Source organism: Myxocyprinus asiaticus, chromosome 22 (assembly GCF_019703515.2).
Source record: "Myxocyprinus asiaticus isolate MX2 ecotype Aquarium Trade chromosome 22, UBuf_Myxa_2, whole genome shotgun sequence".
Taxonomy (NCBI): domain Eukaryota; kingdom Metazoa; phylum Chordata; class Actinopteri; order Cypriniformes; family Catostomidae; genus Myxocyprinus; species Myxocyprinus asiaticus.
This window is the reverse complement of record NC_059365.1, coordinates 38,281,591-38,309,535: the sequence shown is the minus strand read 5'-3', so window position 1 is coordinate 38,309,535 and position 27,945 is coordinate 38,281,591. Positions and strand designations below refer to the sequence as shown.

Genomic DNA, 27,945 nt, shown 5'->3' with positions numbered 1-27,945 from the left:
TCTTGTCCTGTTCACTAGGAGAGGATAAATACAAAATATTATTTATCCCCTTTATATGATCTCAGTGAAGAAGATCTTTCTCTGACTGTGATGACGTCACGGAAATGTTCTAGAACGTTCCAGTTCGACGGACGGAAGCCATTTTGATCAAAGAAAGACAGAACAGTTTCACCATCTCGAAAACACCACTCGAGTTTTCTGCTGCGGGTATTTTGAGCGTTTCCCATGCCAGCTAAGGTAATGCCTCAATTATTTGTTAATTATTATACTCACACGGAGTGATGATTTGTTTAGAAATGATTTTTTTTTTTAAATGTAATTTCATTTAATTTTTTTTACCACGTTGAATTGCTAACGCATTTGCTAACGACTGAAAATATTGCGTCGAATTTCATTTAGCTGAACGGAGAGAAAAAAAACCCACTATATATATATATATATTATATATTCTTTAAACGTAGACGATTTTTAGAATGACCTTGACCATTTATGGAAATAAGTCTCCTCACATAAAAGATGAGATTTTGCAGACAAAGGACTGAAAGAGCCGCGTTGACAACGAATCTTTACATTTGTGGTTTATAAAATACTAGTTAAATGCACAATTTTAGTTAGATGTAATGCGAAGGTAAGTGTACAGTTTTTTCGTATGTTGTTCAGATGAGGCAGTCGAAGAGAATGCGTTCTCCCATGCTGAGAGAGGTGAGTTTAGAGGAGAAGAGAAAGAGACATAGACGAGACTCACACAGCAGCGAGAGAGAGAATAAACACAGAAAACACCACCAGCATCACAAGAACAGCGAAGGGTGAGTATCAAAAGCACTGCAGCATGCTCACGATTGGGGTTCCTTTTAAACCAGTGTTTTTCGACAAGATATTGTTTTAAACGACTTTCTAGTCTCAATATGTCCCGGATGTTTGCCAGTAACTAGTTCAGAATCATTTCTAAGGGGGTGTTTGAACTTTGACTATTGAGCCTTATGTGGACGTCTTCAAAAACGTGTTACCTAATACAAGTCTTTCTCAAGGTTGCTGTTTTCCAGGAAGCTTCTTGGAAGACACTTGATTACAGGAACCCAGTGTGACTTTGCGTGGCCTAAATAAATAAGATTGATTTAGACTTGTATCCTTGTCCCATGTAGCTAGTAGTTCGTTATTTAATATGATTGAGATTGTTTGCTAAGTCAACATGAAATTAAAATGGACCCTATTTACATTCATAAAGCGACATTATGTAACCTTTGGCCCTCTAGAGGTTGAAGCATAAAACTGCAAGTTACTTGCGGAGGAACACTTGTTTTTCAGCACTGCTCTTCTGGGTAGGGTTGCACCAGCTGTTCGTAATGTCTCACGTAATTTGGGACGTAAAGTTCACACGAAGGGCTTAGTAACTACTAGTTAGTTTGTAACTAAGTCAGTGCTTAATTTGGTTGCACCACCTGTTCTTAAGGCAAGACTTAACTAGTAGGTCATAAGCTCTTCGTAAAGTAATGCGTAGTCGCATAATATGACCTTTACCTGTATTTATCCAATAAACAGCATTCAAATTTGTTAACAGAAGTGTTAAAAAGCTGTGAATTTCAGTTTGATCTTGTTACAGTTGATGTTCAAACCTTGTTTACTCATGTAACTGTCAGCTGTAATAAATTATAACCCCATTAAAATACAATACGGAATAAAAGTAGATTAGATAAAGTATATTTGCCCTGTGTAAATAACAATATATAGGAACTGTATCTATAATAAATGAGTGATAAATAAATACTAATACAACAGACTGTAAAAATAGACATTTATTAATTTTAATATCCTATATATATTTTGAATGTGTTGAAACTTGACAGAACGACGCATCCTGAAAACTGCACCGTTAGATTGGTTTCATGCTGAAAAATGGCTCACAAAATTCATGCTGACTTTAAGTAACCCTCCATGCATTTATTTATTTGTACTGCTTGAGAAGTAATGTTTTAACATATTTTTGTAGTTTGAATGGCTCAGTACACTGGGGATTTGACTTTGCTTTCTTTCCATAGTCATTACCTTGAGACGAGGAGCTCAAATGAAAGACTGGAAATAAAAGAAAAGAAGTTCAGAGAACATGAGGATGACAGCCATGCTGCCTGTAAAGACAAGGAGAGAAACCGGGACCGGGAGAGAGACAGAGACTGGCACCATTACAGCAAGTCCTCTGGAAACAGCAGGCGGAGCAGCCAGCACAAACACAAGCACCATCGCTCACACCATCACTCAGAATCGGTATGAGCACTGTCCGCCTCCCTTTGCCATGCAACTATTCTCTGTCTGTTTAATTTCCTCTATTTCTTCTTGTGGTCTGGAGTTCCTCATGCCCAATATTGTCTGAATGAACGACAGCAAGGATGTTGGATGAAGTAATTGCTATGATATTAAACGGATAGTTCACCCAAAAATGAAAATTCTGAAATCATTTACTGACCCTCATGTCATCCTAAACCTGTATTGTCCCAAACCAGAACGTCTTGAGCTGCTGTTTTCCATACAGTGAAAGTAAATAGTGGAAATGGAAAAGAGCAGTTTGGACATTCTGCTAAATAAATCCTGTTGTGTTCCACAGAAGAAAGAAAGTCATATGGGTTTTGAACAGCATGATGGTGAGCAAATGTCATCAAATGTTCATTTTTGGGTTAAAATAAATAAATAAAATTAGTCTGATAGAACAGGAAATCCACAGCAGATAAAATGTTTAAGGCACCTCAGTCATGGAGGGGGGAAAATAGCAATCTAAATGTTGTTCAATTATAAATTGTTGTAACTGTCTACTTAATGGTTTGAGAAAGTATCTCATCTGAAAATATGTTGCCATTGTTTTTCTTCTGTAACACACACGATATGGTGGGCCCTGTGTGTATCTCGCGGGCTGAATTTGCATTGGCTGTTCCCTGTGGCCGGGCCTGGCTGCTGCGGGTATCTGAATGGGCCGAATCGCTTCCCCCCCACTCGTTCTACCCTCGCTGAATGAATGAATGGCGCGTTCTGGTCCCCCCCGATTCTCATGGGTTAATGGTGGTGGTGATGATGGCGGTGTTCCGAAATCCCAGAGGAGCCATCGCAGGAAAAGACCCAGGAGTGTTGAGGATGATGAGGAAGGGCACCTGATCTATCACAAGGGAGACATGCTGAGAGCAAGATGTATAGAATACACACTTTTCTGTATCTCTTTCTGTATCTTTAGATTTCTTTCACTGTTTGTTTTTTTGTTCTGGGTCAAACTTAACATGTCACGTATAGTTCTAGGCTAATTTTGGGGGCAGTTGTGAAAGAACTCTTAAGACTTATTCAGATATCTATCACCAGCCTAGTATTGTTTTGTTCGTGTATCATTTTTGAATTGCTTTTCTATTTGGAGGGTTCCAAAACGCAGCAAAATCTTTTGTTAGGGTTTGATGTGATCCAGTCCATTGCATGGTTCTAACTGTTTCTCTTTAAACCCATAGATGAGATTATGTGCACGCTCGGAGAAGGAGCCTTTGGCAAAGTGGTGGAGTGCATTGATCATTCAGAGTAAGTCTTAATGCCACATCTTATGAATTTGCAAAATAATTTCAATATCCATGGAAGGGAAGACAATGTTAAGACCTGATTGACTACCACCCAGAGAAGTCAGAAAATATTGTAAATGCATGTAAAAGTTTTCATCTTTGTATCTCTACTAGGGTTGCTCCGATATCCACATTTTGGCTTCAGTATGATACCAGCCCTGGTCCCTCGGTATTGATACTAAATTAATACTTTAGCAACAAATAAATAGCCTTAGATTACTGATGAAAGTACACAGAAACGGACTTGATTAAAAGAGCAAATAAAATGCTGCACATTGTGCTGATATTCAGTACACTTTTTTTGTGTGAAATTGCAATATGTAATAATAATTATAATAGTAATACTAATTATTATTATACATAATAATAATAAAACCATTCATTATTAAATTATCCTTTGAGTTCCTCCCATGTGGTAGTTTTAAATAAGGTTTGCATTCTAAATGAAATGCTGAAATACTCGTGAGCTGACATCTCAGAGCTGCACTGGAGGAGTTCGTGTGAGTGTTCACAGCTGCTCATACACTAAATACACCGCATTATGTGCATCACGTGCAGTGTGTGTGTGTGTAGTATGACAGCAAACAGAGCTGCAATTCTCATTCATTCTGAAGTGTGCAGTGCATATAGACTGTATATTATTTAAATTACATATATCTGCTGTTTAATGATTACTCTTGGCAATATCAAGATTATAATTTGATTGTCAAATTATTGATTTAATATAAAAAATGTCACATCCTGTAAAATTTTGCTAATAGCACCACACTGTAGTATGGTACTGAAATTAGCAACAAGATGATATCATACCATTTTAAATTGTTTGGTATTGCATAGCGGTATACCGCACAACACTAGTCTATACCTGGAGTCTCTGAGACCCGCAACAGCAGTAATATAACATTTTTCATGGAGGTCTTTTGAAGCATGTTGTCAGCTTGAAGTTTTTTTCATAATCGATTGTCAGAAGATTAGGAAAAGTCATGAAGTATAAACCTGATTAGGGCTGAGTATTGACACAGTTTTTCCAATTTCGATTCTATTGATTCATATGGCTATATTTCAGTTTTAATGTCCATTTTGCTGACGAATGAAAGAAATTCTCTCTCAGCTTATGCTGTTAATTACATATGGGACCTTCTAACTAGGTACATTACGAAACAAATTTTGCCAATTAAATTTTCATTTGTTTTTCATCATTATGGTCACATTTTAGCTTTTGAAAAATGTACAAATCCATGCATTCCATTAATAAATATATTTTGTTACATTGTTTAATGCATAATTTGTACTATTTACAAGTATTTACATTGATTTGTAGAAAACATGCGAAGAGTTATGTGAAGAGTGTCTGTAAGTAAGCACATTTTAATGAGACGTAACTCGAATGGCTTCTTTACCTAATTTGTGCTGTTTGTGATTAGAATAAAAAAAAAATAAAACATTTTTTTTCAATCAGCTGACTGTCAAGAGCAGAAAGGGTATTAAAAGAGACCTTATTCAATGACAAATTAATGGCGTGGATCTCGTCTTTGAACACGTTTGCACATTACACAGAATGAGTCAAATCAAACTTTAACTTTCAACGCGCTGTGAAAGGATCTCGCTGCTGAACTACTTTGCCAATATTGTCCTGTTTCATGTGACGTCACTGTATGACCACGCCGCCATGTTTGTGACCAAAAATCCATTTACCTTCAGTGTGCTGTGAAATGTGACAAAAGTCGGCAAAATTTTGGTTTCTATTTATAAAATTTGAAAAAAAGATGCTGCTGTTTAATGACCAGAGCCTAAATGTAATTTTTCTTTCAATAAAGTTGAATATTTTAAGTGACACGGCTTTGATATTGAGTTCAAATGAAGACCGCGATGCATCAGAAAATCAGTATTTGCGTTCAGCACAGATTTTGTGGGCGCGTATGTGCCGTTGCCTGACATACAAAATTCCTTTAGTGAATCGAGCTCTAAACCAGCACAGTCAGCGCTTGCAAATAACCAGCGCTTTTATAGAGTATTTTAGTGTACTGAAATCACTTGCTAACCTTATCTGTGTAAAAGTTATATGCAATATTACAATTTTGTTGTCATGAGAATGAAACCCTGTAATATTAAGATATTAGAATTGCCTTAGCCTCTCTCGGATATGAGGGTTAATCTTGAGAATTTGATTTAATGTTTATAAATAAGAGAAGGCACTTGTGTGGATTCACTGAATTTTGTCTAGTATGTTAAAGATATTACTGTCTGTTGTTATTGCAGTGGAGGAGCTCGAATAGCTCTGAAGATCATTAAAAACATTGAGCGCTATCGAGAGGCAGCACTGTCTGAGGTGGAGGTGCTGGAGCAGATGAACTCGCTCGACTGTGATAGACGATAGTAAGTGCCTGAGAAAGCAGATAAAATGGAGATTGCCAGTAATTTATGGCTCTGTGTTGGATCAAATGATGAACAGTTGCTAATATATCACACCTAGCTCCAAATTTACAGCCTCTAGGGTGCACAGAAGTCCAGACTACACATTATCAGTGGAATATTTCATATTTGCTTTCTCCTTTCTCCAGTGCTTGTGTGCGGATGCTTGACTGGTTTGATCACCATGGGCATGTGTGCATCGCCTTTGAGCTGCTGGGATTGAGCACATATGATTTTCTGAAGGAAAATAACTTTCAGCCCTTCTCCATCAACCATATCAGACACATGGCCTACCAGATCATCAGAGCAGTGAGATGTGAGTCACAGATCAGTTTGTTTTTCTGTATATGTTTTGGACAAAACAAATCAATGTTTTGATATTAATATTTTGTTCATATTTGCTTTGTTTTAGTTCTTCATAAGAATAAGCTGACACACACAGACCTGAAACCAGAGAATATCCTCTTTATCAATTCAGAGTATGACATCAAGTACAATCCGAAAATGGTACGGAGAGACTTTGACTTTATTTTAAATAAATATTTATGGTGAATGTGGCATCGACCCTGACTAAGGCTGATGGAGCTCACCATGTGTAAGGCACTAAATATTGGTGTGGTTTTGAATTGCAGAAAAGAGATGAGAGAACTCTGAAAAATCCTGATGTGAAAGTAGTTGATTTTGGCAATGCAACCTATGAGCATGAACACCATACATCTGTAGTGTCAACAAGACATTACCGGGCACCGGAGGTTATTCTGGGTAAGCTGCTATGGATGGTGTTTTATTCATGCAGTCTGACTGAGGCACATTGATGACACACTAGCTGTTATTGTTTGGGTGGTGAGTTATAATTGAAATGTCTGTTTTGTTTCTAACAGATCTGGGCTGGAGTCATTCCTGTGATGTGTGGAGTGTGGGATGTATTCTTATCGAGTATTATCTGGGATCAACTCTATTTCAGGTCATTGTCTTTTAGGGTTTTCTCATTTAAAAAAAAATATTCCGGGTCCAGTACAAGATGAGCTCAGTTAACAGCATTTGTGTCATCATGTTATATACCACAAAGATTAATTTCGACTTGACCCCCGTTTAAAAAAAAGTTGTTTACAGTGGAAGTGAATTGGGCCACTCCATAAACGCTGACATAATTCTATACATTAACCTGATTTTGTTTTTAAAAAGTCACAAACTAACAAAGTTACTTAGTGACGTATTTTTTTTTTGTGGATTGAAATTTTAGACACATGACAGTAAAGAGCATCTGGCCATGATGGAGCGAGTGCTGGGCCCCATACCTACCTACATGCTGCAGAAAACAAGGTAATATTTCAATGCTTCAATATTTATGTTAAAGTATTGAAGCACTTTGGGGGTTAGTTACTGACAAGATATTTAAAAGTGATTTCACCTGTTTGCAGAGATGACCAGATTTTTGTTACTGTTTGAACTATTTCTAGCCTAAGTACTTAAAGCTTTGCAATTTTTCTCATTGTGCAGGAAGCACAGATACGTTTGTCATGATAAACTGGACTGGGACATGCACAGCTCCTCAGGGCGTTATGTCAGGAAGCAATGCAAGCCACTGAGAGTAAGTTTGTCATCTAAGTCATTGTTCCATATTATGTTAGCTTTGTGTCAGTTGCGGTTTTGTATTTGCTTTAAGACACTAAAACCTCTATGAAAGGCTATAATGTTTTTTTACATTTTAGGATCATTTCTGAACTTTTTATTTGAATTCTTTCCTAAAGCAATACTTGGCCTCCAGGAGCTCTGACCACGAGCAGCTGTTTGATCTCATAGAGAGGATGCTGGAGTATGATGTCACCAAGCGGATCAACCTGGATGCAGCCCTCAAACATCCGTTCTTTGACTGTATCAGGAAGAGCAAGAAGTAGTGTTGATCTCACTGCTCACTCTAGTTCCTCTCTGGGAGAGGCTGCCAATGACTGTATCAGTCCTCTGTATAGATGATAAACTGCTCTTCTCATTGTTCATATTTATTATGCTTGCTATTTGGTTGAGGGTACGTGACTTGTTACTCTTGAGTTGTCCACTGATTTTGTCATTTATCATGTAAATGTATCACATGACAGAGATTCAGATGTGTAACTGTAAAGAGAATGAGCTTAAGCTTACTAGACAGTTTTGTTGTTTTATGTTGTTGAATATGCTCTTGTATGTGTAGGATACTTGTATAATTAAGTCATAGATTTGTTAGAATGATCTGTATGAAAGTAGTGATATTTTGAATTTTCATGATTTCAAATAAAATCAAGTCACTGTCAAGAGTCTTAAGTCTCATTTAGATGTAATGTTCACATGCAGTCAGAAGGGGGCGGTAGATAGCCGCTCTACATCTTCAAACGGAGATTGTACTTGGAGTCTAGGCAAATTGTAGTGCGTAGGGTTTGTGTTTAGTAAATGGGCCAAGCTTTTACACATTAATGAGGCCTTTAAAATAATTCTATTGGTTTAAGTCTAGTGCTGAAGGGAAAACTTAAGACAGTTGTTCAATTTGGTATATGTAGATTTCCACATGTAGTTTGTGATTTCCAGAGATGGATAAATCATGTATATAAATATAATCTTAGTAAGTAGTAGAAATATTTGGTATTTTTATAGTGGTATTTTTTTTATTTATTTTTTTTTTACATTTTTTTAGTGAATATATTTAAAGCTATGCCAAAATGCAAATAGCAGTATGATAACCTGTTACTGCCAAAGACAACAAAAGTCAAGATAACATCATAGAAATGCATTGGTAGAAAGAGGAGGGAAGAGTGAATGTACTTATAACCGATATGATATTGTATAGTGTATATATATATATATATATATATATATATATATATATATAATATAAATAGTATCATACAAGTGTTAAGGTAAATTACTTTAAATAGCAGTTACAAATTACTTCCCTGAAATTGTGTTCAGATTACTTGACTGATTACCTAATCGAAAGTGAAGTTCACAGAGGATTGTTTTTCTGCTCATTTTTGTTGTCCTTTCAGCTGTCACAGAAACAGATGTGCATATGATAATAATTTGTTTTAAATGTAGCCTACTCTACATAAAGAATAGCTTATTAAGAAATGCATGTGACCTAAAAGTAATTAACTTAATTGGAAGTCAGGAACTGTAATCTGATTACAATAATTTAAAATGTGCAATTTAAATGTGAATGCATTTTTACCAAAAAAAAAAAAATATTAGATTACAGTTACTAATTACTTTGTTTGTAATCAGATTACAACCAACACAGATCATAACCGATAGAACCGAAGAATGAGTTCATAGATCAAAAAGCATTTGTATATACAGTGTAATCTGAATTCAGACAGATTTAACAGTGTAACCTAAACCTATCACCCTTACTTTTCATCCAATTTAACCTTATAAATATGATTTTGTTTAGTTATTAAAAGAACTCGAGCACGTGGGACAAGTCCGCAATGAATTCCCGTTTCTCTCGCGTTATTAAGTGATGACTGTCCTTAAAACAACCTTAAGTAAATCCACAAGTCTTTTACAAACACCCTCTGTGCGGAGAAAACAATGTGATACAGAGAAAGTTCTCAAGATTGTTCACAGCTGCCTCTGGACGCTATCTGATTCTTCCAGCCTCTTGTTTCACGCTTGATAGACACACACGCCACGCAGAATGTCACGGGCTGTGGCTCAAAACATCGGAGCTCCCTAACTAGACAGCATACTTTGGCATCATAGGCGCGCGCAGCATTTTTGCACATTTGCAGCGCATGCTGACGGCCAAACAAGCTGCACGCTCCTGACGAGGCTCTCTAAGTAGACAGCTTTCTAGTTTTCGAGACACAACCGTAGTGTTCAAAGCCCCGTGTGCTACACCGCTCTGCTCAGTCTGACAGCCACATCTCATCGATCAAGAGCTGATCATTAGGTGACCTAGCTATCGGAAAATAATAATATATATATATATATTTTTGTATTATTATTATTATTATTATCATGGATTCATCTGGGAATAGAAACACAGAAGGCAAACAGAATGCTCCGCAAACTCTCTATATGCGATATTTAGTGTCTTTCCCAACTATAGTGTGTTTCGTCTTATCGCTGAGTTCAATAGCGGTGTGTTTTCTGATGACTTTTAAAACGCATCAAATGGAGAGTCGCCTGCACGCGCTGGAGCTCAAGATGACTGACATCTGTCAAGAATCATCAGACGTCTCTGTTTCACAGGATCTGCGGGATTCAATTGAAACACTCTTAAAAGAGGCAAGTTTATTTATTTTAAATGCTTTAAGGCTGTAACAGCCATTAAAATGTTACTCTTATTTAGCTGTAGTGTCAGTTATGTTAGGCTATGCAGATGACTTGATATCACTCAATTAAAGACAGATCATGACTCACAATTAGTCATAACTGTTCTCATTAATCCACGCCTACTTAGATTTGTTCCAGTGCCAGTTTATTGATTGAATAAGCAATGGTGGCAAATTAATCAACCAAGAAAATCACAGATTTGAATTTGAGGATTCATGTTTAGTGTTAGTTTGAGCACACAGCTTTTAAAACTATTTTCTGTCTGTCTATCTATCTATTTATCTGCCTCTCTCTCTCTCTCTTTCTCTCTCTCTCTCTCTGTCTGTCGTCTGTCTGTCTGTCTTTCACTGTCTGTCTTTCTGCCTATCTATCTATCTGTCTGTATCTATCTTTCACTCAGTCTTTTCTGTCTGTCTGCCTATCACTCTTTCTATTCTGTCCGTCTATCACTGTCTGTCTGTCTTTCTGTGACTCTTTCTTGTCTGTCTTTCAGTCTCACTCTTATCTGTCTGTGTATCACTCTTTCTTATCTCTCTGTCTGTCACTTATCTATCTATCTATCTATCTATCTATCTATCTATCTATCTATCTATCTATCTGTGTGTCTATCTGTCAGTCTGTCTGTCATCGTCTGTCTGTCTGTCTGTCTGTCTGTCATCCTCTGTCTGTCTGTCCGTCCGTCTATTTTAAATGGATAGTTATAGATTTGCTTATAAATCAGCATATGTGCTGCAACAGGTGTATGTGATAAAGCTATTTAAAAACTAATCCATTATATTTGAATTTTACTAGTAAATTTCCTGTTGTAATAATGATTATTATTCTGATTATACCATATAAATTAAAAACGCAAGTAAATGTACTCTCTTTCTCAATCAGAAATATGTTATTAACAGTAAGATGCTGTTTTAAAATTTCTAAGCCAAAATATTAGATGAAATATAACATATTAAATGACATATTATACAAACCATATGAAGTGTCAAGAAATATACACCAAAATGTCACAGTATATATATATATATATATATATATATATATATATATATATATATATATATATATATAGTTTTTTATAATTTAGAGAAATAATTTTTGTGTGTGTGTGTGACAGAGGCTGAATGAAGCGATGCCGAAACTGCGCGTGGCAAGAGACGTGACACAAGACTGCAACTGTCCTCCAGGTACGTCCATTTGATGGGACACTTGTGTCTGTTCTGACAGTCCCAAACTGAGCTGGTGTGCATCCAAAACACCCTTACATCATTAGGAAAGAGTTACCTATGGGATGGAACCTGATAAAAAGTGTGATAAATCTGGCACTGTCTTGTTTCTGAGCTTTGAAGTGGATGTGGAGAGATCAGTTGTAGCTGGACAGATCAGAGTGCTGAAACAGTTGTGTATGTTGTTGTAATTGTTTAACGCTCTGTTAAGAATCAGATTTGTAACTGTCACTATTCCTCTGAGCTTTAGAGCACTGCTACATAATTTTATTACACAGCTCTCTATGATACTTGTTTCTGATAAGTCGAACACAGCATTCTGTGGTCAAATCTTTTAATATAATGACCGCTAAACTGTATAATTGTCTGTTTCCCAGACAAGTTATTTCTTAGCTTAGCTAGTTTCATATCTCATCACTCTGTGGTCATTTCATGTCTCACATAATACCAACATTTTCACTTAATTTTATATTTTACTTACATTTATTACTTTATTTGCTAAGAAGCTATGTTATAAGTGGGGTTATACAGTCAGCCTGTCATTATCACAAAATAAACCCATTCAGGATGATAGAAGACCCCTCTGCTTTTCAGGGTTTATTTTGCAGTAATGACCGGCTGACTGTTCATTATCCAAATCAGTATGTCAAACCAGCCCTGAACATTCAGCTTCCCACAAATGGTTTTCCTTAAAGCTGCACTATATAACTTTGTGCTGTCTAGTGACATCTGTGGTTGAAATTTAAAATTGCAAGCAATTTGTGGAAGAACACTTTACGTGATTCGTGTTTCGGTACTGCTCTTCTGGCGGATGAATCTCATGATTTGGGCTTACCTGGACATCGCCTTTGTTGTATGTGATCATGACTGGAGATATTCAGAGCCGGAGTCATGACGTGCTATTTTCATGTTGACAACTTGAGTGAAAAGTTACACTGAAAAATTAACATTTGAGAATATGAGAATTTCTTAGTATTTCGTATGCTCCCTTTTTGCTTAAATGACAGAATGGATTTGAGCTGGTCTTTCGTTCAAAAGAGTAAAAATGGTCAATGTCACAAATTTGCTAATTTGATTAGTTATCTAGAAATAGTGCAGAATATTTTTGTAACAATTTACATGAAGGTTCCCTTTATTAATGACAAATAAGTCATTTATAAATGCATTATTAACCAGTTATATGCAGTTATAGCAACATGCATAAAAAAGACAACTTCCATCCAATACTTGCCAAAAAAATGAGCACTATAACTTACATGTCGTAAATGCTTAATTAATACACTTATTCATATGTACATAAATCATACATAACATAAAAAGACATACAATTCCCTAATTCATGATTTATGTCACAATGTAGCCAAATAGACTATTATATTGAGATTAAATGATGTCAAAGATGTCATGTTGTCACGTTGATTTTACTCAGTTCTAGTTACTTAAAGTCATCTATAAAAACACTTTTCAGGTCTTCATGCTCATTCAAGGCATCCAGTATTTCATATAATAAAGCCTCATGACCATTGAACCATACTTTATGTACAGATTTCTTATGTTGGAAATGTCTTAATAAATTCTTCATATGTGTCCACTTTACATTAAGGTTTTTTATTTTAATTTTAATTTTTATAGGTTACTAATGTAGAATAAGTGTTATTACACATTTATAACATGTGAGGTGAAATGGCTCAGTGTTTGGCAGGTATTGCATGAAAGTCACCCTTGTTATGCTCGTTGTTATAACCACATATCAGTGATGTATAATGCATTTGTAAATTAATTACAAGTCATTAATGCACCCTTGTATAATCCCTTAGAGAATAGGGAATATTAATGTAAAGTGTTGCCAATATTTCACATTCATGTTACTACTGGTCATAACTTTATATTTCCAAAATCCTAAATCCTTGTCCATTTAAAAAACATTCTGTTTATATACAGGTGTACATTTTTTATTTTTTTTTATCCCAGATTTTTTTTTATTCCAGATGTGGACATTGCAGTTGTGGTTTTAAATACAGAGAGAAAGAGAAAATATGAAACTTGCATTTTGATGAGTGGGTGATTTTGGAGAGATTGTGGGCTGTGTTTGTGTGCCACACAATGCCCTCTGTCACAAAACGAGGCTGGTAAATATGCAATGAGTGCTAACTTAATTTCTGGTAGTTTGAGAAACCATGAGAAACAGCTGCCTGTCTTTTTCTTACTGTCGCTCTCTCCATCTTTCTCTCTCTGTCTGTCTTGTTCACGTACACAATCACTCTTTACATAGAGCATATAAAATCCTGCTTTCCCATAATCGTATGCGGGTTAATATCCAAGGGGAGAGATCAATGTCGCAGGACAAGAGGGAGTTCATCAGCATCTGTTTATAGGTTCTGAGTGAGAGTGTGTGTGAAGGGGCCTCAAGTATGCGTCTGTGTGAGTGTGTATTTCTGTTTGTTTTTGTGGGTAGTGCCACAGAAGGCCCAACAGATGCACTGAACTGTAAGGTGAGAACCTTTCATTTTAGAAGCAATGGTTGCCACCTGAAACCTGAAGCGTGTTGAGTGCTCCTGGCAGGCAGGATCAGAGGGAGAGGTATTTCTGTCTCCACAACAGGCTCAAAGGTCCCGCCACTGGGCAGGTTAGTGTCCCACCCCCTACAGGAGCGGCTTGGAATGACACTGATGAGTGGATGTGTGTTAAAAATCGACATACAGTTCGCAACCTATTTTGCTTCTGCAAACTGATATATTTCAGAGTGAAAAAGATATTCAATAAGAATTTAATCCATTAACTAGATTGTGAAAAGATGAACTCAGGATTTTAAACGTGGAAGTAAACCATATAGTGGGGTAAACTTTTTATATGTGAGTCACTGAAAATATTATTTTTGTGTTCCCATTTTCTCAAACAGCAAAAGAAAAAAAATCCACTATTACGTTTAAAGAACTTTCCAAAAGAGGAAAATAAATAAATAAATTAAGACAGTCAGACAAAACATAGATTCTATCAAATCCCTCAGCAGCTATATTAGAAATTTAAAGTTTTTAAAATTAATGACAACTTAACACAAAGAATAATGTTAAAAATGTACAGTAAATAGGGGGCCTGGGTAGCTCAGTGGTAAAATACGCTTGCTACCATCTGGAGTTCACTAGCTCGCTAGTTTGAAGGCGTGCTGAGTGACTCCAGTCAGGTCTCCTAAGCAACCAAATTGTCCCAGTTGCTAGGGAGGGTAGAGTCACATGGGGTAACCTCCTCATGTTTGCTATAATGTGGTTCGTTCTCAGTGGAGCACGTGGTGAGTTGAGCGTGGTTGTCGCGATGGATGGCGTGAAGCTTCCACACGCACTGTGACTCCATGGCAACGCGCTCAACAAGCCACGTGATAAGATGCACGGGTTGACGGTCTCAGACACGGAGGCAACTGGGATTCGTCCTACGCCACCCAGACTGTGGTGAATCACTACGCCACCACAAGGACTTAAAAAAGCACATTGGTAATAAAAAAAAAATAGTTTGCTAGATTTTACACTACTAAATTTAAGCATTTGTGAAAAAGGTTCATTTGTGACAATTAAAAGGAAAGTTATTTCAGAGTGTATGTTATTACATTTTAATGAAAGAATATGTAAGCAAACATTTTATTTGGAATAATGTGCACCAATGAATCATACTCAGTAAGACTAGGAACATACATTTAAAAAAGTGAATAGGGTCAATTTTAAAATTAAGTGTCTTTTTCATCCCATACAATAAAACAAAGTCTATTTTTAAGATTTACGATTTTAGATTTCAATTGTATGACAATCAAACTGAATTAAATAATCTTTTACAAAATAAGTTAATAAAACATATTTATTATTTGTTTTTTTTTAATTCTCAATAAAAAAAATACTAAATTTATAAAACTTAAATATATTAAAGCTTTATTAATTTATTTTGTGTTAAATATTACTCAAATTCAATGGATTTTTTTTAATCTTAAAAAAATAGATATTTTTTATTTGTTCCTTACTAATATTTAATTATTATTCAATTTTATTGATAGCAAAAAAAAAAAAAAAAAAAGGAAGAATTGACATGTATACTGGGATTGGGAATCTATGTATGCTGGCTTGATTTGAACCTGCATGTCCCACATGAGCACCACAATGTGTCTGAAACATGTGCTTACCACTAGGCCTCTGCTCTTACAACTCATACCTTATTAAAATGGTTGTTTCCGACCATAAAAATTCAGCATTGCATTGGATTAAATGCAGTCAAATGCCTTTAGAACCCCTGAAAATTTTCATTTAATAAAACGGGATAGAACTTAAAATGCAGAACATGATTGTGTTATATTATTTCAACAATATATTTTTTACAGTGCTCAGATGTGGTGTCATTATGTAAACTGTGCAATGAGAAAGACCCTGTTTCCACCTGGTATTACGATGCGTCTCGGGTGATCCGATCACATGTGGTCAGGTGAGACACATCGCTGTTTACACCTGGTCGTTCAAATGTGTCTCCTGTGATCACTTGTGTTCGAATTTGGCATGGAGGGTCTCTGTTACATGACGACATACATCAATCACTATGTCAGTGTGTTATTGCAAGATAATAAAGCGCAACTATTCAGAAAAGACAAAGAAAGCGTGAAAAAACGGCACGCTGTTTCTCCTAGATGCAGTTGAAATTTAATCTAAGAACAAACAGTTATTTTAGTGTATTACCTGTATTAAAGGAGCTTCAGGTGTTCATGCTTGTCATCTGTGTTGATATCAGACACACTAAAGAAGATCCATGAAGCTCTCGTGATTGTATGTATCTGCTTTTTTAAATTTTTTGCTCTGATGGTTATTTCCTTTTAAAGCCGCTCGTAATCTGCAGTTTAAACTCTTATTTTAGTGCAGCAGTTGATTGACAGGTGAGGACCATTGCTTCACTGCTGCCGGGATGCATACGGGACAGATTAGCATTTATACCTCAAATGCGATCTGGTCACATGCATTTTTGATCACGAAACCTTTTAGACCCCATTTAGACCTGTATTTAGGGCTGACCACATGTGATCGGATCACCCGAAACACATCTTAATATCAGGTGGAAACGAGGTCAAAGTGTATACATTTTGTCAGTGCTCAAAACCATGAATCCTTCACCAGATGGACTTAATCTAGAAGAGTTTTTGGTTACTACAGGTTTACCAGCAGAGAATTCTTGCTGAAGAAAGTTGACCAAAACCTTTAGAAATGCACTGAGCGTTGCAGGAGGTCCTTGTCTTATTATCATGTCTTCATTTGTCTTCCTTCCTTCAAAAACATATGGCTTCTTTCATTGCTTCTTCCTCTATTCATTTCCACGGCAGAGTGAGGTCGCCCTAATTATCTGTCGACTGAGCTGGTTGTCCTTGCACGCTAAATAATTCCCCGTCTGTTATCACCCATTTTCATCAAGCATCCAGTTTCACGGAGGCCCTGTTTGAAAACGCGCTGTCACAAAAACTCTCGACACATCGCTCTGTGTAATTTTTCAGGCTTGCGTGTTCTCCTTCTGTCTGTTGAGTCCTTGAAAAGGGGGGGGGGGTGATTCTTTTCCTTGCCCTGATTCATTGCCGTGAAGATAAATTGTCTGTCATCACCTTTTTTGGAAAGTTGTCACCGTACAAAGTGCCCAGGTCTATTCAGGAAACATCCGAGCTAGGTGTGGTTTGTGTTGTGTAGTGATTGACTGAAACAGGAATCTCTTTGTTTTGTTTACTGCTCATTAGAACTGCTGGATTTGAAGAAATATTAAATAATTTACTAATTTTAACACACTTTGGATAAATAGACTGGGATTATGTAGACCCATTACAGGTTTAACACAGTCTCAGCTTCAGGCCACATGCCCACGGACTGCCTACATTAGGGCCCTATGAAATCCATTGTATTTTTTTTTATTTTATTTTTTCCATTTTATTTTATGTTTAATTTTCTCTGAATTCCAGGTTTTAAAGTGTAATTACATTTTATCATAATTTTTTTTTGTCTTTAATTCATAGAATTTTAATCAAATGAAAACAGAACAATTACTTTTCATTGCATAATTTTTTTAAAATAAAATGAATAGCATCTATACTCATCCTCACAGCCCAATCCAAAACCGCAAAATTGAGTTTTGTTTATTTTTTAATTTATGATTTTTATGATTTTGGTTAAATACAGTGCTGCACAGTAGAGCATCACAGTATTAATGAAAGCAGTGATAAAGCTCTTGCTTGAGATATTGCTTAAATATAATGATATATATATATATATATATTATTATTATTATTATTATTATTATTATTACTACTATTACTACTACTTCATTGAATATTTCAAAATATTTCTGTCACATTTTTTTAATTTCACTCATCTAGTTAACTGGAGCTTTTATTTTGCCGTTTAGCGGATGTTTTTGACGACTTCACTTCTCACCTCTGGAAAAGCAGTTTGCTATATGGGCTAATGTGCTTATTAAACTGCAAAAGGCTATGATTTAATTATACAAATATACAGTATATTCTGCATGTGCTACGTGCTTCACAGTGAATAAAGTGCTCTGCTCTTTGTCATCATTACACACAGAGCGCACGTGATGTTAATGATGCGGTTAGTGTACAAGCGGCGGCTTCTCACATTCACTTATTGTTGAAGCACGCAGCATATATTTGTTTAATTAAAACCCAGCCTTTTGTAGTTTAATCATCATACTAGGACATATCACGATTTTAATTTAATTAATTGTGCATTAATTATACATAATTTTTTATGTATTATACATAATTATACATTAATCTCAAATATGTCAAATTCTGTGACATTCCGAATTTTATAGTTAATTCTGTTGTTATGACTGGATTCCGTGATTCTGTCCGTGTTTTCTGCAATGAGGAAATAATAGCACCCTACTACATTGACCATCTGATGAATTTTGCACAGAAAAATGGCAAGCACTTTCTCAATCTGGCAAGCTCTAATCTGATTGGCTGGCTGGCATCTGATTGTCGGTTCGTGGCATCACATTTTTGAAAGAGTTTTGTTTGAGGCACTTTGTATCAAGTAAAGTAGATATGCACAAGTAGAACTGTATGTTTCGCTTCGTTTTCTGAGTTATATGTAATCAATACAAGATAGACAGAAATTCACTTCACTTTTCTGCTATTTCTTTCTGCGTTGTCTATAAAGCCATTCATGGGCTGACTCTCTTGTGCCATTTTTTTTTAATTATTTGAAAATGCAAACGTTTTTGAGGCACTTAGTAGCATTTTTTACGTTTTTTTTTTTTTTCACGTTGTCTGTTACTTTGATATCAACTATATCGGATAAACCTGCCCCAAATGCCTAATAAAAACAAAAATGAACTTTGGTAGGTTTATATGGTTATAGACCTTGTTCGCAGTAGCGCCATAATTCATTTTTAACGGGAATGAAAAGGGAAAGTCTTATTATCTCTTCAATGGCACTCATGGTATAAAGCTGTATAAAGCTCCTAGATCCCATTTGATTTTCCAAAAATCATTTTGTTTGGAGTTTTTTGTCTACTGAATGTTCTTAAAAATATATTATTTCAAAGTTTCGTCAGTGGAACGATCAAAAACACTTTAAACTGCAGTACAGCCCATTGAAGAAACTGTACGTTTATTCCTCAGAGCCTCGTTGTTATTCCCGTCAAAAATCAAAGATGGCGCTGCTGTGAAAGAGGTCTTAATATGTTGGCCAACCAATCTCTTCCTGAGTATTTAAGCAGTGCTTGGCCAAAAAATTGTCTGTAAACTGGACTAAACTTTTATGCGGATAGTAAAAAGTGTGCCCACGCAAGACTAGGTTTCGCCCAGTTCTAGTAGGCGAATCAAAGGCAATGCTGAAGATATTGAATATCTATGGTCACATCTCATTTGAAACAACAGCAATATATAATGTTTCATATATTTATGTTCATGCACATCTTCTAGAGATTAAGTAATTTACAAGTGAAAAATGTATGTCTGACTTGAAAGCAGTATTATTATACAAAAGGTGCAGTAAAGGCATGCAGGAAATGTCGAATTATCTCACTGGATTTTCAGAAGCAGTCAGAAATCAAAGAGGGTTTTGGGTGTGGTAGCGGGATCTAATAGACTCAGCACTGTATTTACTTTCATCCCTCCAAAAGGTCCGGCTTAAAATATCCAGCCAGGGCCTGCTAACATGTGCATATGTGTAATATCTCACTAGGAAGTGGTGCAATTAGATCCGCTGCCCATAGCCTTGTAAAAGAGATGGGACATGCAACAAGGAATTAGGCGTGACCCCTTTTGCCTCTCTTACACACATGCACACTCACACTTGTCCAACGGCATGCGATTATGTACGTACATACACACAATCTGTACAGAACTGCCATATAAAGCAGTGGGTCTCAGCTGGTTTTGCTTCAGGATCCAGATTTTTACAATTGACATCGTAGCTTTTACTGTGGTGGGGCCATCACAGTGCCGTTGAGAAGCAAATTACTTTGACCGAAGTCTTTAGATTTGAATGGGTGGAATGGTGGGCTGCCTCTCTCTGGCCTGCCTCAACTTTTACCTCCACTTGTCTCTCATCAGAAATCTTATTAAAGTTAGCTTTACCACACTCTGTGCATTCTTCCCTTCTGAAAAATAAACAGCCCACAGGCCTGTTGGTATACAGCGAAGGTCTCATATAGAGTCAGAGTACCTCAACCATATTGACCCGGGCTGCTTATAAAAACACTTTCAGCTATCGGATCACTGTGGGCTTGTGGCGCACTTGGATTTACGGTTTAAAGAGGACATAAATCACTGTTTAAAATGTATTTAACTTCCTTAATGCAAGTTTTTTTACATGAAACAGAATATTCGGAGGGAAATAATGTTGGGCGGGACTTGATTTTGTTAATTGGGATTTGATTGGATCATGAAAAGCTAAAAGCTATGCTATTATTGGTTAATATTATTTGTCCTTGTTCACAAATACTTGGTTATGTCAACAGAAAAGAAGAGTTGTTTCGAAGCAGAGATAAAAAAAGCTTTAGTGATGAAGTAAATATAGCAGAAAGGTACTTTTACATTGAATAATTTAGTTTAAGCATGAACTTGAAAATAATATGTAAATTCTACATTCAAACATGAAAAAAATGATAAGGACATATTATTTATGATTGTTTGTTATCTTTGCACTGCAATCAAAACCTTGTCATATTTATTTGCTAATTTGAGTAAATTTCACTGGTAAATAAAATAAGTAAATTTGACTTAACTTTTGCATGCACTGGGCTTGAATAATTAATGAGTTTGCATGGTTTCACTGTTTGCTTTGTTGTTACATTTAGGAACTTCTTGTTTTGTGCAGTCTGAAGTTCATTTTCTACTCAAAATTACCCATTCAAGATCAAAAAAATTATCTGTTTGTTACAACAATGTTTTTTTTTTTGCACAAAGTGTTGTGGTCTGTGTGCACAACTCTATATCTTATTTCTATCACCAGTAATGTAAGATGATGTTATTTCATAGACTACATAGCAAGCAATAAGCTTCCCTGTGGGAGGCTTCCATATGTCATGTGGTACATGATTAAACATGTGTTTGTAGGGTAAGTTTATTAGTAAGTGGTAAAGTAATTACTAAGTAGCATGTATATCATATTTGTAAGTAAACATTACTGTATTCACTAAAATGTTTAAGTTGAGTTTACTCAATCAATCAATCAATTTTATGTCATAAAGTTAAGTAGATTTTTCTTAATTTTATACCATTAAGATTTACTTTGAAAAATGAATAAAAGTAAATCTTACTAGTCATTTTTTTTTTCAGTGTACCTTCTGATGAGTGATTATAAAAACAAACATGTATTGTTAAATCATGCACAATAAGACAAGCAACATTTATAAAAGCAAATAGGGTCAGTGTTCATTTCATGGTGTCTTAATACACAGAATAGAAGTGACCTCACAAAAGTTATCCCTTTTATAGAGAGTTGATTGACACATCACTGACAGACTGTTGGATGGAATGTTAAGTTGTCTGTAACTGTATTTCTTTACTTAATTTGGATTAATATTTTCTGCTCATCTATCAGCCTTAAATAAAACAGATAATCTCAATTATATTTCTCCATTCTTTCCTTGTGGGCTTTGGTACAGAGGAGATTTGCTGTGTGGCATCTCAAACAGTCTCTCTGCATAGCTTGCAGTATTAACTAAAATAGAAGGCTCTGCTCACCCTCTCTCTGCATGATGACCTTTACTGTCTCTTGAGTTCAAGGCTGATAATGCATCCAATTTATTTATCCTACAAAGACCCTCTGTTGAAATGTTATCTCCCATGGATTTATGGATTATTGTTAAAAAAAAATCACATTGGAAAAATAAAATAAGTCGCAATCTTTTAATTTATTTTTTTTCCAATTTGGAATGCCCAATTCCCAATGTGCTCTAAGTCCTCGTGGTGGCATAGTGGCTTGCCTCAATCCGGGTGGCGGAGGACGAATCTCAGTTGCCTCCGTGTCTGAGACAGTCAATCTGCGCATCTTATCACGTGGCATGTTGAGCGCGTTACCGCTGAGACATCTGTGGCGTCCATGCACAACTCACCACGCACCCCACCGAAAGCGAGAACCGCATTATAGCGACCACGAGGAGGTTACCCCAACGTGACTCTACCAACCTAGCAACCAGCCCAATTTGGTTGATTAGGAGATCTGGCTGGAGTCACTCAGCACACCCTGGATTCAAACTTGCGACTCCAGGTGTGGTAGTCAGCGTCTTTACTCGCTGAGCTACCCAGGCCCCCTTGATTTTTTTTTTCTTTCTTTTTTTTTAATTTTTATAGAAATCATTTTCACATAATATTTAAATGTTTTATGTTTATTTCACTCTTATTTATATTAATATAGATTTAAACATGTAATAATGTTTATTTTTACCATAGATTTTCATAGTTTAATATTGAAAGTCTTGGTCTGGGACAAGGCTAAAACAGAAAAAAGTCAGTGTACTTTTTAATTTTTGGGTTAAAAAAGAAAAAGGAATGTATGCAAAACTAAAAATGTGTTTTTTTTTTCTTTATTGGTTTTAACATAATAAAATAAGCAGATACAAACTAATTTCCTGTTGACTATTTCATTTTCTATTTAAAAATGAATAATGAGATTGGGGGGAAAGGCTCTATTTTTGTTTTACTTCAGTGTTTAAAAAATTAATTTACGCCTTGAATATTTGATACGCACATGTGAGTGGCACTGAAACGCCCCTTTCATCTGATTGGTCAACTTGCCCCATCTTCTGTATCCTACTGCCTTCAGCTAGAATTAGAGTTGGGATTGCTCTGCAGATTTGTCTAAATTTTCATTAAATATTGTCCCGAACCACAACTAACTGTAAACTATGCAGAATCTTGCTGCTTGGCACATCATGATGTTATTGCGAGGTGTTGCCTCTAATGGACGACACGTATGTATGATTTTGTAGAGACTGTAGTGCCCATTGATAAATGTAATTTAAAAAAGTTGTGTCACTTTGTATAACAGCCCCACGAGTTAATATGAGTTATCACAAGATTATTTTTGACATTTAATAACATATTTACTAAATTTTCATCCAGGCTGAGGCAATTACATCGGCAGCACACTCTATCAGCAATTTACAGCTTGCAGAAATTAACATTGCACTTATGGAGATAGGGTGACTAGACGTGCCAATAACAGGGACAGTCCTGATTTTACGTGCCGTGTCCCACGTCACGACGGGCCAGTCGGGACACTTTGTGTCCGAATCTTAGCTATTAGAATTTTATGTCCACTCCAATCCATGTTCATGATGCCAAAACATTAATTTATCATACGCTTTTATCCAAAGCAACAGAACTCTTTTTTAATTACATTTATCAATGGGAGGCGAATAGACAGGTACTACAAATCATACAATGTTAATAAAAATAAAAATAATATATAATAGACCAGCTCCCAGTCAGCATATGGCCAAGTGATGTGGCTTGTGATCTCTCATGCGTCGTCCATTAAGAGGCAACAACACCATGATGTGCCAAGCAGCAAGATTCGAATACATATGGCATATATAGGTTACAGTTAGTGTTGGTTCGGGACAGGACAATATTTAATGAAAATTGAGACAAATTTGTAGAGCAATCCCAACTCTAATTCTGGCTGATAGGAATAAGGCAGTACAGAAGATGGGGCGGGTTGACCAATCAGATAAAAGAGGCGTTTCAGTGCCGCTTACATGTGCATATCAAATTTTCAAGCCGTAAATAAATGTTTTAAACAATGGAAGAAAATGAAAATTAAACCATTTTCCCATTTCTCTTTATTAATTTTTAAATAGAAAATGAAATAGTCAACAGAAAATGAGTTTGTATCTGTTTATTCTATTCATCAGTGGTAAAATCAATAAAGAAGAAACCACATTTTTCGTTTTTCATTTTTGGGTTTAAAAAGTAAAAAAGAATGGACGCAAAAGTACATGGACCGAACTGTACATAAAAGGCATTTGAAAAGTAAATAAATAATGAAGGCCTTGGAAAAGTGGTTTGAGCGATCGGATTGCAATCTGTCTCAAATGCGTTTCACCTGGTCTTTTCATAGCTATCCGATTAGTGAAAATGCATGAAGTGGCCAGGTGTAAACATTTTGTCTAAATCAAGTATAAATCAAGGTGGTTTTCTTGTCCTAGCTGGTTTAAACTGGTTAAGCTGGTCTCCCAGCCTGACAAGTGCCGAAACCCCTCTAAAATAATCAATTCAGACCAGCCTTACCATCTTGGTGGCCAGCTAAGACCAGCAAGGCCTTTTATTCATGGAGAGTAAATCTCTCCATTGGTCTAAAATGTATTATTGGAGCAGTAATTGAAGTGAGATGTTTTTGTTTGAGTTATGTTGGGCCACATTCCAGAGTTTTCCCCTCGTGTGAAGACTGACACAGCGCTCTTACTGTAGGTCACAAAGTTCCAGTATGCCAAGGTGTTGCTGGGAACGAGAGGCACTAGTGGGGTGTGGAAGTGATTATATTGTGTTAAGTTTCATTATTGAGAATTACAGGTGACATGGAAAGTTGCCATTAAATTTAACGAGGGAGAGCATGAAAAACGGTTAACACTTTACGCTTGTGTGCATCAGTTGCTTTGAGAGGCTTACCACCTTCACACAATGCTTTCACCTTCAATCCCGTTTCTCACCTCAAATGAGCCTTTGAGAACATCAGACCAGCGTCTCTATGCAATACACACCGTATGTTAATCTAATGTGCACATCAGCTGCTTCAATATTCTTGTTCTGTATTTAAAGTTAAATTGACCATATAACACTTTCTTAGTCTTATTGTGTACGATTCACCAGTGAATGCCATTCCAATGAAAAAAAGGTTTGTCAAGGTTCATCAAAATTAAATAACATTTAAATTGACTGGTCTTATTCAAGACAAACATATTAATCTGACTTAATTTACCTGACAATATACCTTTTTATGGGTTTGTTTTAAGTAGAAAATGATCCTTGCGGTAACAATTGCAGGTTACCATTTTTTTCAGAGTAGGCCATATGTTATTAGGTGAATGTCAGCCAACAGGCAAAGTTTTAGGCATTTTGGTTTCTGTTAACGCAGCCTTTTCTTAAATAGTTAACATAATAATTTAATGCTGGCTTGCAATAATGTAATAAGGTTACTAAAATAATATAAAATAACAATATAGTTAAAAAAAGATAGTATTATTGGGGTACATTGAGATGCTTGACCTTCAGCCTCCACGTCCCCTTAAAAACCCTTCTCAAAAGTGCCCTGGCAGTGCTTTAGGAGGGAAGTAGTCCTCCACAATCCACAGCAAACTCACATTCAGGTGTGGCTCCACTCTGGTATGAAACCAGACTGATTGCATTATTAATTCAGCGACAGTAGGGTAAAGAAAATTCTGCTTCTGAAATCGGTCTTCGCTTACCGAAATTTAAACCACTGCCCCCAGTGGCCAGAGCTGGAAGTGTTGTTGAACATATGGGCATGTGTTAGCTCCAGTTTCCAGGTGAAATGTCCACAGAGTTGCACCAAAAGCGAGTTGTAGAGCAAGTTGTTTTTAGTTGTAAGTGATGTAATACAGTCAACATGAATGCATATTTTATTAACTCTACACCTTTACTTAAACCCCAAACCTAAACCTAATCGCCAGTGAAGTAAAAATTACATTTTACAGTGAAAGTGCAACCTCCAAATACACTTATCATTGTTTATATGAATGCGATTACTTCCTGGTTTTCATGGGACCAGAACCTGTGTCTCCAGCTGAACACGATTACTTTCTGGTTTCCATGAGACCAGAACCCATGTCAAGGAGTGAAGTTATGACATAACCGCAGTTGAGTGAAGCGTTCTGTCATAACCTTTGAAATCCCATTTGGCATCAATGAGCACAATAATATAACTTTCACCAGGTTCTGGCAGTGTGGGCTGCCCTGGACCTCTGCCTGGGTGAAAATCTATCAGCACCTGTTAAAAATGTGAATGCTCATCTCTTTCTCAGTGTGTAAATGTATGTGTTTAAGTGTGATTGACTTTCTTCCTTGAATAGCACACAAAAAGAAAGAAATAGAGGAAAAATGTCAGATGTGAGTTCACAACATGTGTATTGTGTCTTTCAGATGTCCTCTTTGAATGTTGCCATAATAAAAAATTTGGTCAAAGATAAGATTAATGCTTAACTTGCACTTGTAATTGAAAAAACTTCTTTCTGGCGGTTCAAGTAAATTAACTAGTTCGCCAAGGAGACTGCTGACAAGATGAACAGTGAAAAAGAAAAAGTCTCACCCAAACCAACTGGATCACTTCAGGAGACATTGATTAAACCACTGGAGTCTTATGAAATACTGGACTATTTATCTTTAAGACTTTAGACCCATAAAGATGTCTTTATAGTCCTTAAATGAAGGCATCTCCTTACACATGTGCTCTGAAGTGCACATCCAGTGTTGTTTCAACATTTGTCCCCTGTTGTTAAGTTGCCACCTTGTGAAGCCACTAATTAGTGCAAATAATTCCAGACACATGCACATACTGCACGTTCAGAGTACGCGCAGTTAGAAAAATCGGGCAGCACGCGTTCAGCACTTGAGCACTCTACTGATGATGAAATTTGCGTCACACATCCTATATGCAGACGCCTAGCATTCGCGTCTGACCGAAGTATATATTGGGATAAGTCACTAGTTAAATAATCTCTGGGATTTCCAGGTACATATTATGAGTCAGGTCACTAGCCATTTAGGCCTTTTGGCCAAGAGGCCAAGGCACACCTGCTAGCATACACTTGGTGCACATGGCTCTTCGGGGCAGCAGCAGTACACAAGTCTTGGCGGTAGATCTGCTTGTTTGGGGGGGTTGTGCTTTCCGTTTGTGCAGCTTCCCTGCTTTGTTGGTGGATTGTATTTATGTTATGTCAAATTGTGCAGCAGCATGCTTGATGCAGCATGTCTTGTGTTTTTCTAATTGTGCAGCAGCAGCATGTCCACATGCTTAACTCATTATGTCTGTGTATGTTCTAGCAGTAGCCAGTCTCTGTACTTGCTCTGCAGCAGCAGCATAGCAGATCTAGCCCGTCAAGACCAATATCCTGAACAAATCAGTCTTTTTGAACAAATCTTTTAAGTGAATGATTCGTTCTCGTTCACCTCCATACACTGTCTCATATTTCTCGTTCACTGACATCTCTCCCTTTCAAAGCCAACGAGCTCTAGTTAAGTGCGAGACTGCTTTGATGGCTTTTGATGCATGTAAAGACTGACTATAACACAAGCTAATAGCATTCAAGTGCAGGCTGTGAAGGAGCAAATCATTGGTTTCACCTGCTGAATGAATAAACCCCCTTCACTGAATAAGTCGAGTAGGTCGTTTTACTCTGAACTAGATGAGATATCTCATTAATTAATTAACTGAATGTACTGGTAAACTCGTTTGCGAATGAAATGAATGACTCTGTCATCTTGTTGGTGAACGAGGATCTGCTGACTGGATCTGCTGATGGGTTCTGGTCCCATGGAAGTTTATAGGTATGCACAAAACATAAACCCCAATTTATAAATGTGTAAAAATGAGAGAAGATCATAATGTTAAAATTACATGAATAATGAATGGAAATGTTGTGATTTGGTGCACAGTCAGTGTAAGATATTTAGGCTTTTCTTGAACTTTTACTATGTCTTGACAAAATGTCATTTGTGGTGAAAATGGCTATGGCTAGTGGCTTCGTACATTTGTAGACATGCAAATTCCATTTTCGTTGCTTTGTCCTTCTTTTAAAGACTGACTACAGCGTGAGCCAATAGGATTCGAGTGTGGGCGAGAAGGAGAATATCATTAGTGTCACTCACTAAATGAATATACCCTTTACTGAACTAATAAAGGAAACATCTCGTTCAAGAACGAGGA

At 36.4% G+C, this 27,945-nt stretch overlaps 2 protein-coding genes across 3 annotated transcripts in view; both read left to right on the top strand.

Annotated features, from left to right (window-relative positions):
- Positions 1 to 82: 82 nt before the first annotated feature.
- On the top strand, positions 83 to 8,282 carry LOC127412719 (dual specificity protein kinase CLK4-like). Of its 2 annotated transcripts, XM_051649323.1 has the most exons (13): positions 83 to 237; positions 661 to 806; positions 2,037 to 2,259; positions 3,081 to 3,171; positions 3,477 to 3,543; positions 5,841 to 5,957; positions 6,143 to 6,309; positions 6,406 to 6,500; positions 6,626 to 6,755; positions 6,875 to 6,957; positions 7,237 to 7,316; positions 7,494 to 7,584; positions 7,745 to 8,282. In XM_051649323.1, the coding sequence occupies exons 1-13, from the start codon at positions 226 to 228 to the stop codon at positions 7,889 to 7,891; spliced, it is 1,449 nt and encodes a 482-aa protein (XP_051505283.1). In that variant the 5' UTR covers positions 83 to 225; the 3' UTR covers positions 7,892 to 8,282. The 2 variants fall into 2 exon arrangements, with proteins under 2 accessions (XP_051505283.1, XP_051505284.1); XM_051649324.1 differs by lacking the exons at positions 83 to 237; positions 661 to 806; positions 3,081 to 3,171 and having other exon boundaries at positions 2,112 to 2,259.
- Positions 8,283 to 9,873: 1,591 nt separating this feature from the next.
- Positions 9,874 to 27,945, top strand: part of col23a1a (collagen type XXIII alpha 1 chain a) — a 223,534-nt gene continuing 205,462 nt past the window's right edge. The window contains exons 1-2 of the mRNA XM_051649346.1: positions 9,874 to 10,253; positions 11,416 to 11,485. Of these exons, the coding sequence (XP_051505306.1) occupies positions 9,984 to 10,253; positions 11,416 to 11,485 (340 nt within the window). The 5' untranslated portion in view covers positions 9,874 to 9,983. The remainder of the gene's footprint in view (positions 10,254 to 11,415; positions 11,486 to 27,945) is intronic.

Bases quoted from the DNA above. Each gene is read 5' to 3' on its own strand.
- LOC127412719 (XM_051649323.1), top strand. The intron at 6,310-6,405 runs GTGAGTCACAGA...GCTTTGTTTTAG, and splicing joins GATCATCAGAGCAGTGAGAT to TTCTTCATAAGAATAAGCTG. The intron at 6,501-6,625 runs GTACGGAGAGAC...TTTGAATTGCAG, and splicing joins TCAAGTACAATCCGAAAATG to AAAAGAGATGAGAGAACTCT.